Source organism: Salvia splendens, chromosome 2 (genome assembly GCF_004379255.2).
Source record: "Salvia splendens isolate huo1 chromosome 2, SspV2, whole genome shotgun sequence".
Lineage (NCBI taxonomy): Eukaryota > Viridiplantae > Streptophyta > Magnoliopsida > Lamiales > Lamiaceae > Salvia > Salvia splendens.
Genome location: NC_056033.1, coordinates 2,827,331 through 2,837,141, shown reverse-complemented (window position 1 = coordinate 2,837,141; position 9,811 = coordinate 2,827,331). Strand labels below are relative to the sequence as shown.

Genomic DNA, 9,811 nt, shown 5'->3' with positions numbered 1-9,811 from the left:
TAATTAAACACGCCAACTACATTGGCGTTTTACCTGGTATACACGCCAACTTCATTGGCGTTTTTTCCCGTCGCTGTATTTGGCGAAAATACACCTCCAATACGACGCGAAGATAAACGCCAATGAGGTTGGCGTTTTTACTAATAGAAACGCCAATGTGGTTGGCGTTTTTCCCATTTTTGGAATAGATAACAAAATGGGTACATTTACGTAATCTTTAGTGTAAAGTGCCCCATAAACCCGATTTTCCCAGGTACAGACAGTAGATACATGAAAAAAGATTTGAACTTTGATAAATTTATGAGTTGAATAGTTCATGATTATGAAGGGTTTTTCTGGGTTTTGCAGTTTTTCTTTTCTTCTTTGGGGGTGGGGGGGTTGTTGGGAGTAATGAAGGAGTCAGTGACTTGGTGTATAGCTTTAATCAGACCAACATTAAACAAATGGGTTTGAAATTAAGGAAAGCTTAGTTTTGCAATCATCAATAAAATACAATTAGTAGTCAATGACCCAAAGCTATTATATTCAACTTGTGTTTGTATCTGATTGAAGCACATACCATGGAGAGAAGCCTTATCTTAATTCTTTACATTATTTAGGTAACTTTCTTGGCGACCTCATGGCTCCAAGATATACCCAAAAATAAATTTCCTCCACTCAATGCATACCCCTATCTACTAAGCAAAAGCCAAGGAATCTCTTACCTTAACCTCCATCCATTTTTATAAACTAGTTATTCTCATCTCTCTTTCTCTCTCTTGTACTAAATTCTACTTTTTGCAGTTGAGTTTCATATCCATTTCTTTATGTGCATGTAATGTAGGTGCACTTATCTCTTGTTGCTGAATTAGTGAGCTTACTACTGATTTGCTGTGTTTGAACTTTTTCAGTTTTCTTGAAAAATGGCACAAATCTTGGCTCCTTCAGCACAATGGCAGATGAGAACTGCAAAGAATTCAACTGATGCTGCTCCATTGACTTCAAAAATGTGGAGCTCTCTTGTTCTCAAAAAGAACAAGAAAGCTTCCATCAAAACCTCTGCAAAATTCAGAGTTTTGGCTTCTAGCTCCGAGAGCGGCACCATTAACCGTGTGGAGCAGTTGCTGAACTTGGATGTCACTCCATACACTGATAAGATCATTGCTGAATACATTTGGTACATAAATGTCTCTCTTGGTTTTAAAATTTTAGTTGCAGTTATCTTTCTGTTGTTTTACTATCCCATTTTGTGGCAGGATTGGAGGGTCAGGAATCGATGTTCGAAGCAAATCAAGGGTACACAATGCAGTGATCTAGTTTTTGTTCTTTTTTTTTCATTCAAATGCAGTAGATGAGAAACCATATATATGTTTACATTGTATTCTGTTGTTGTTGTTTTCTGTTTAGACCTTATCGAAGCCCGTTGAGCATCCATCCGAGCTTCCTAAATGGAACTATGATGGATCGAGTACAGGCCAGGCCCCTGGAGAGGATAGTGAAGTTATTCTATAGTAAAAATCAAAACCATTTAGTACTTCCATATGTCTTCTGTCGGTTTGAATCTAGATTGTAATTCATTATGTCCGTTTATCGCAGCCCTCAAGCCATTTTCAAGGACCCTTTCCGCGGTGGCAATAACATATTGGTGAGTGCAATGTGTTGAGGTCTAATGCTGATGTTGTAGTATACTGTGTTTGTGAAAATCTAAGCATTTTTCATGAATGTGCGCGGCTTGGAACAGGTCATATGCGATACTTACACGCCCCAAGGCGAGCCCATTCCTACAAACAAGCGCGCCAAAGCAGCTGAGATCTTCAGTAACCCCAAGGTTGTAGCTGAGGTTCCATGGTAAATTCCTATCTCTGTATTAGTAATAAGAGTTCATATCATATAGGCATTAGGGGCATTGGTGGTTTCATATTTGGATTGTAATATTAGGTTCGGAATTGAGCAAGAATACACCTTACTCCAAACTAATGTGAACTGGCCTCTTGGATGGCCTGTTGGAGGCTACCCTGGTCCTCAGGTGATTATCTTTACCATAATCTTCCGTGTTATGTTTGTGTCGGTAAAGCCATAAAGCTCTGTTTCTTAGTTGAAAGAAGGAAATTGCGTTTCTTCATTTATATATAATGCTGCTGAAATAGCATGGTTAATGCTTCTGTGAACAATCTAGGGGCCTTACTACTGCGCGGCTGGAGCAGATAAGTCGTTCGGACGCGACATATCCGATGCTCATTACAAAGCTTGCTTGTATGCTGGGATCAACATCAGTGGTACTAATGGGGAGGTTATGCCAGGCCAGGTATCTTTCCTCAGCTCATCTTGTTTCATAACACACATTCCCCTTACTAGAGATACTAATGTTGATTGATTCTTGCAGTGGGAGTTTCAAGTTGGTCCGAGTGTTGGGATTGAAGCCGGAGATCACATCTGGTGCGCGAGATACCTGCTCGAGGTACGCCATTGTTTATCGTACGTTTGTTGAGATCAATAAACAAGATTGTGTTATATCTGATCTGTTGTGTGTTATTTCTTCACAGAGAATTACAGAACAAGCTGGAGTTGTGCTCACTCTAGATCCAAAACCAATTGATGTACTGTCAATTTCTTTGATATTTATATATATAACTCAATTTGTACGATTATTTATATGGGAGCTAGCTAATCTATTCTTGATCGTTTGACGGTTCAGGGCGACTGGAACGGAGCAGGATGTCACACCAATTACAGGTATTGTTGGGCTAATGCTAGAGTAAAATTCTTAGTTAATTACTTATGCATGAGTTTGTTTGTTTTTTTTTCGGACTTTAGCACCCTGAGCATGAGAGAGGAAGGTGGTTTCGAAGTGATCAAGAAGGCAATTTTGAACCTCTCCCTTCGCCACAAGGATCACATCAGTGCATACGGAGAAGGGAACGAGCGAAGGCTGACAGGAAAGCACGAGACTGCCAGCATCGACTCCTTCTCATGGGTACGTTAGCTGCTAAATACATGGATTTATGTTATAGTTGTCTAGTTTCGTGCATCACACTTTGCAATGATCCTCAGGGTGTTGCTAACCGTGGCTGCTCTATTCGCGTGGGACGAGACACTGAGAAGAATGGCAAAGGTAGAAACAAAATCTAAAGAGAAAGAATGATCTGCTGCATAGAGGCTGAGGTTTTATGAAAATGTTGGTTTGTGTTGTAGGTTATTTGGAAGACAGGCGCCCGGCTTCAAACATGGACCCGTATGTGGTGACTGGGCTTCTTGCTGAGACTACCCTGTTGTGGGAGCCGACCCTTGAGGCCGAAGCTCTTGCTGCGCAGAAACTGTCGTTGAAGGTGTGAACGAACGCCTTAAGACGGCCTTACACAAGACATCATCAGATGGATGAGGTTGGGATGCAAAAATCTTGTTGTGTTTTATGTTTAGATCCCTTTTATGAGAGGTTCTTGTAAATAAAGGGACTAGAAGAGTTCCTACCATTCTTGAATGTTGTTGGCCAGTTTCAGACCTATTTCTGCTTTCATGATGCATTTTCTGTTATGAAACTAAAATTCAGACATTGCTTTGGTAAGAAGATTCTCCTCACTTTTTTGTTTCTAAGTATTTAATTAATTAAATTTGATCATCAGAAAAGTTCCTTCCCTCCGCATGAGGCAAACATGAAGCTTCACCAAGGAACAACTCCAGTTTCTTTAAACACAAAGATACTTTACTTGTTTCAACCAAAAGCAAAAGAATGCTTAATTTATTCCAAAAGAATGGAACATTTGCTTCATGTATCATACATATATATGTTTCTGTCACAAATCAAGAAAATGGGAGTTGTTAATTATAGGAAAAATCTCCCTTCACAAATTAAATCATGGCTTCTGGAGCAGGAAAATCAGCAGCATTCATCCTCCTAGTACTCAACGTCTTCCTCTACTTCGTCGTCGTCTCCATTGCATCATGGGCGGTCAACCACGGGATCGAGGGATCCCATGAGATGGGTATCGTTTCGCTAGGAGGGGCAAATGCCTCCGTCCCATTTTTTTAAATTTGTGAAATTATTAAAAATTATCTTTAGCTATTGCCGAATTGATACCTAAAAAGTAGCGGAGCACCTACTAATATTTATTTCTGCGTCCGTTGCAGCATCTGTGTTGTATCCTCCAGCAAAGATATTTCCAATATACTATCCAATTGGGAATTTGGCAACAGGATTTGTGGTGATTTTCTCTCTCATAGCTGGGGTTGTGGGATTCACAACCTCCATTCTTGGAATCAACAATGTCGTCAAATGGGATTCTCCAAATCTACATGCAGCTGCTGCTTCCTCTCTTATTTCTTTGCTCCTTACTTTGCTAGCAATGGGGTATTTTCCCATCTTCACTTCTTCTCTTCTTTTAATGTTCGTGATTGATAAGATATATGATAGCAATATCATATTTTTATGAGATAAAATCAAGCAAAATTAGCTCTAATGATAGGAGTTGTCACTCATTATTATTTTTATATTTTGAATAATACTTTAAGTGAGATGAATGTAACATTTGTGTTGTAGGTTTGCATGCAAAGAGATTGATATAAGCTGGACAGGGTCAAACCTAGTAAGTACAAAACCTATTTCTTGATTTAATTTAAATTAATTTTATTATTTATTTTTTTGTGAATGGTATTGATTGTTGATTGGAAATTTCCTCAGAGAACTCTGGAGATATTACTGATAATACTTTGTGGAACACAGCTATTTTGCACTGCAGCAATCCACATTGGAGTTTCGAATGTTAAGAGTGATTGATAACAATTGAAACTTTATTTTCTCAAATGATATGGTACAACCTTGTTTAGTTAATGCCTTTCAATTTTATTTTATTTTGTTTTTAAGGTTTTACTATGGGAATGTATTTTGGTTTCATTTATTTGTTAATACTTCATGAATATTTTGGTTTTGGTTATTCGACCTTGATTTGATGAAATGTGTTTTGAAGATTGTTGATTCAGTTGACCGGTATGAACTATTCACTTTGAGAATGATAAAATTGATTTAGTAAACATGATTAGAATTTTGATTAAATGTATTAGATGAGTATTAGTACTGACAAAAGCTTATATTGAGCATCGCCTCTATATTTAAACCCAAATAGAGTTCACTAACTTTTAATACAGTATAATTATAAATCACCAATTGGGATATAAAATATAGGAATGTAAGAATAGGTTTATAACTAAATAAGAATTCTTTTAGTACGTATAATATATTGATGACAGTAATAATTGAATTATTGAGTTAATTATCGTTGATGGTAATATGGGCGAAGTTTTGTCCTTTAGGGTGAAATATAATGAATAAACTTCTAAAACAAATAATTTATTGACAGCAAGATTAAAGTTCTAAAACACATATACCAAAACCGATGAAAAAAAAATCTCTTAGAACATAGGCCCATCTAAATAACTGAAATAACTGTATTCCCCCAAAAGGTAAAAACAAACTATCCATCTAGAACATGAACATCCACTAGATTCTTGTGTACAATAATTCTTTTATCTCTACAATTCCAACAATTTCTCAATGGCCGACCACAAGAGAGCAGACAAAGTAAGATACATAAATACACAAATTATATATGCACACGTGATTAAGAAATTTTGGGAGTATGGTTCTGTAACAAGAGTAACAAAATGAATTCTGGGACGATTCGAATCAACAGGTCGTAAAGGCAGAATACATGGTTCCTATACATTGTAATGCCTGTGCAAGAAGAGTTGCCAAAGCCATTTCCAAACTCAAAGGTTTCATCATTTTCCTTTATCTCTAGGCTGCACAATGCATATTATAAATTTATATCAAGGGCATAACGTGTTTCCGAAGAAACAATCGTAGGTTATATACATCTTGAATCAACAAGATGTGAGCAAAACATATATTCTTGCAATGTGGCTAGCGGCACTAGAAAGGAGTAGGTAATATGCTGAATGGCATACTTGGTTCTGAAGCGTGACTGTCACGGTGGGACAGGTGTGGAGAAGTTCATGACTGGCATGACGGATGACAGGGTGGTGGTGATAGGAAGGATCAATCCAGAGAAAGTATTGAAGAAACTGAAGACGAAAATGGGGAAGAATGTAGTGCTTGTGGTGAATGAGGATCAAGAGGATGGAGATGGGGACGAAGCAGAGATGAATTGCAGCTGGGAAGAAGGTATGGGTTCTTGGCAAGATCACTATTATGGTGACGGTGAAACCCACATGATGTTCAGTGATGAAAATGCAAATTCTTGTACAATGATGTAAAACATATGCACATATCATCATCATGTGGAGAAAATGTTTAAGTAGGGAGAATGAACTCTGCCAGCTTGATAGACTCAAAAAGAGAATTGGAGCCAAGATTTTCAGCTCTAATATAAGCTACAGATAAACAGAATGATTCTAATTAACTACATAGCTGAAACAGAACAAAGAGACATTTCTAACCTGTGGTTTGAGATATGTTTCTAGTTTTGCCAACAGAAGTTTCTTCTACCCTCCTGCATGATCTCAAACGCAAGCTTGTACCTTTCAAAGGATGCTGTTCCTGCTTCAATATAGTTACAAGCTTCCTCCCTTAAACTCCACAACATCAAGGCTTTAAAATTATGGGAACCACCTAATGAATCAGAGTCCCGCATTATGCCATATTTTGCATTTGTAGTCCACCGGTGTAAGATATAGCGAGATGGAAGCTCCCTTATGTTCATTATTTGGAAGATCTTCAATGTGTGCCTACAAAGCACGCCTTCAAACTCAAACATTTTACAACTACAACTGATATTCAAGTTCGATGCGTTAAAGGCAACTGTATTCCTCTCATCCCCATTTCCACAGTTTTGCACCAGATATCTACTGATTGATCCTTCAACATTGATCTTGGTCCCAACATAATTGTAGCAATCCAAAAGCTCCTTTTGGAACACTTTGAACATTGTAATTGTGTATAGCCTTCTACATTGATCTTCAATGGGATCTTTTGTGTGCAAGACCGCTTGCACATTAAATGAATTATAATCCTCCTTCCTTTCCTCTTCATAGCGCTTTTCCAAAGCTTTCTCATACTGCACTATAAATTCATTGATAGGTGACTGGGCGGTAAAAAATGTACTGAAGTACGATTTTAAGCTCCCATCTACAGGGCTTCCTGCAAAGAATGTTCCTTTTATGTGCAAAGGAACCCAACTTTTACGCATCTGATACATCTCCTTAAGCCATGCATTATCGGACAGATTATATTTGTCCATAAGCATGTTCCAAGCGAAATCAAATTCACTTGCTGTTTGACTCTGAAATATGCAAGCTTCATACTGATATTTGAACTCAGCATCCATGGAAAGTAATGCACCCAAATTCTCTTGTTCCTTTGCAACAATTTTCCATGCTGAAAATCGATGATGAGTCCCGGGGAAAACTTGTGCAATTGAATGTTGAATGGCTCTGTCCTGATCAGCTATTATAGATACAGGTCGGCAACCTGACATTGCCCTGACCCAAGCCTGAAATATCCAAGTAAATGACTCCTCAGATTCGTCAGCAATCAGAGCACAACCAAGCAGTACTGGTTGCCTATGATGATTGATACCAACAAATGAAGCAAATGGCACAGAATGACTATCTCTCCGGTAAGTTGTATCAAACACAATTGCATCGCCAAACTGAGCACACGAAAATCTAGATCGTGCATCAGCCCAGAAAAGGTTCATGCCTTTACCCGCCCGCATTTCCACCGCATAAAAAAACCCTGTTTCTTCAGCTTGCTGAGATTGAAAATACTCAAGTAGCACACCGTACCAATCATTATCAATCCTACTCTCTCTGTCTCGTTTGACTAGGCTGAGGCCTCCATCTGTTTCAACCAAATCCAAATTCTCCATCACGCTACTCCCTTCCTCTCTGCACCCTTTTGGTGCAACATCCACTGTTCTATTAGGATCCAATGGGATGCCAAGTGCATGGTTGTGTTCCATCTGAAGACGATCAACCACCCAACCTCCCGCTTCATGTCTTTGTATTCTCATGTATGCTCCGCAACCAACTCTAGAAGGGTGCTGACGTCCTTCCTTGGAACACACAAATCTTCGAGAAGTAATCGAGCCATCATGTTTAGAGCGGAATAATTGACCTATCCTGATTCTGAACCCCGTGTTAGTTGCATATGCGTAGTAAAATTTGTACGCATCATTGGCAGAATTAAACTCAAGACCTGTTGAAGGTTCACCCGAGGGTCCATTAATTGCGTTCATCTCTTCCTTTTTGAGACGCTTAGTATCTACTACCACAGCAGACGGACTATCATCTTCGTGTGATCTAATTCCCGTCCGACTAGCCCCACCTATTGATGATGTTGGAGACGGAAAACATTTCCTCGGTATCCGAGAAGGACATATTTCTTCTGAGGCTTCAATTTCGTGATTATGTTCCTTCTTTATATTGGCAACAACCCACTTACCAGAGTCCACTTTTTGCACTCTTATGAAAGCAGGACAACCTGTTCTAAGAGGTGTCTGAAATCCCTCCTTTGCGCACACAAATCTTCGGGAAATTACAGAACCATCTACTCTTGATCTATACAGCTGTCCTATCCTTGTTTTAAAACCCGCCTGAGTTGCATACATACTGTAAAACTCCTGTGCCTCTTCAGCTGTATTGAATTCCAATCCCACATGTGGTTCCATATCAGATTCTCCTTCATTTTCCTGGTGACCATTGCTTTTGCCAACCATTTAAGCTGATGGTTTTTTCCTCACTAACTGCAATAATATAAGAAAAACATCCTCCCAAAGTAAAAATCATGAAACATGGGCACAACCATGATGTGTTGAAAGAAGATGAATTAGCTAGCTGTTATCAAACTAGAGCTTAAAGACAGAACAGATAAAGCGAAAAGAATATACTGGCCTAGCAATTTTACATACAATGGACCAGTTAAACTATCCCAATCTTCTCATGGATAGGTATTGGCATTTCAAGTCCCATTTCAGAAAATTAACCACACACAAAAGAAGTAAAACTCGTATCACAAGCAAAATGTGCATGAATCACACCCAAAAGAAAGATAGAACTACTCATGAGGAAGTCACGAGAGGGAAAACTACGGTTTTACCTTTTACGTATCCGGATCAAAATCTCAAACAATTGACTCAGCGCCACCACACAAAAAAAAAAAACCGCGCGGTTGAATTCCAGTGGCTCAATGGAAACTACTGTAGTTGATATTTTAGAGCCAAATCGACTGGTTCCCGATGAACATAAATCACGCCCAAAATCGGCGTAAAATCGCAAAATGCTTAATAATTTGGTGAATAAAATCCAAAGAAGAATCGAACTGATTACGTGATTTTGACATTGCAAATTTAAGATATTTTATCTCGGTCGATTTGGAGGGAGATTCTGACGTGTCGTATGATGATTGGCTGGGCTCCGTATGATTTTATAATTAGTTTTGGGTTTTAAAATCTTTTCCCAATTTTCATATTTTCAGCAAATAATACCCAACTATTAATGCACTCCGTGGGTTATGATCAATGTCGTACAAATTTTAAAGACCGAACCGTTGAACCGCTATGGTTAACTTGTTTTAGTCTTTTAGGTCATTGTAAAACATTGTTAATTTGTTTTAGGTCATTTTATAAAATTTGAATTTAAAAATACGAATGTTATTTTTAGATTATTTTAGGTCATGCTTAATATCATGACATAAAAAAACTAACAATGACCTTCATTCGTGATATTATTATTTTATCACGAATTTGCACATTCGTGATGTTTTGAAAAAATTGACATTTTTTAATCCTAAACTAGAGATAATATTAATATTATTTGAGAT

General features: G+C 38.1%; 3 protein-coding genes across 6 annotated transcripts; 2 read left to right on the top strand and 1 right to left on the bottom strand.

The window, feature by feature from the left end:
* Positions 1-625: 625 nt before the first annotated feature.
* On the top strand, positions 626-3,541 carry LOC121783466 (glutamine synthetase, chloroplastic). Of its 3 annotated transcripts, none has more exons than XM_042181550.1 (14): positions 626-782; positions 891-1,156; positions 1,236-1,275; positions 1,387-1,490; positions 1,576-1,624; positions 1,721-1,827; positions 1,918-2,005; positions 2,156-2,284; positions 2,363-2,437; positions 2,523-2,576; positions 2,675-2,712; positions 2,794-2,953; positions 3,031-3,091; positions 3,172-3,541. In XM_042181550.1, the coding sequence occupies exons 2-14, from the start codon at positions 903-905 to the stop codon at positions 3,309-3,311; spliced, it is 1,299 nt and encodes a 432-aa protein (XP_042037484.1). In that variant the 5' UTR covers positions 626-782; positions 891-902; the 3' UTR covers positions 3,312-3,541. The 3 variants fall into 3 exon arrangements, with proteins under 3 accessions (XP_042037484.1, XP_042037493.1, XP_042037500.1); XM_042181559.1 differs by having other exon boundaries at positions 667-819; XM_042181566.1 differs by having other exon boundaries at positions 681-814.
* A 172-nt stretch (positions 3,542-3,713) lies between these two features.
* Positions 3,714-4,907, top strand: LOC121783485 (membrane protein PM19L). The gene is made up of 4 exons (XM_042181578.1): positions 3,714-3,959; positions 4,105-4,324; positions 4,514-4,559; positions 4,655-4,907. The coding sequence occupies exons 1-4, from the start codon at positions 3,833-3,835 to the stop codon at positions 4,748-4,750; spliced, it is 489 nt and encodes a 162-aa protein (XP_042037512.1). The 5' UTR covers positions 3,714-3,832; the 3' UTR covers positions 4,751-4,907.
* A 392-nt stretch (positions 4,908-5,299) lies between these two features.
* On the bottom strand, positions 5,300-9,326 carry LOC121783455 (protein FAR1-RELATED SEQUENCE 7-like). Of its 2 annotated transcripts, XM_042181538.1 has the most exons (3): positions 9,089-9,326; positions 6,430-8,735; positions 5,300-5,772 (listed from the first exon to the last, which is right to left on the bottom strand). In XM_042181538.1, exon 2 carries the CDS (start codon positions 8,706-8,708, stop codon positions 6,450-6,452), a length of 2,259 nt encoding a protein of 752 aa, XP_042037472.1. In that variant the 5' UTR covers positions 8,709-8,735; positions 9,089-9,326; the 3' UTR covers positions 5,300-5,772; positions 6,430-6,449. The 2 variants fall into 2 exon arrangements, with proteins under 2 accessions (XP_042037472.1, XP_042037464.1); XM_042181530.1 differs by lacking the exon at positions 9,089-9,326 and adding an exon at positions 8,901-9,057 and having other exon boundaries at positions 5,454-8,735.
* Between the last annotated feature and the right edge of the window lie 485 nt (positions 9,327-9,811).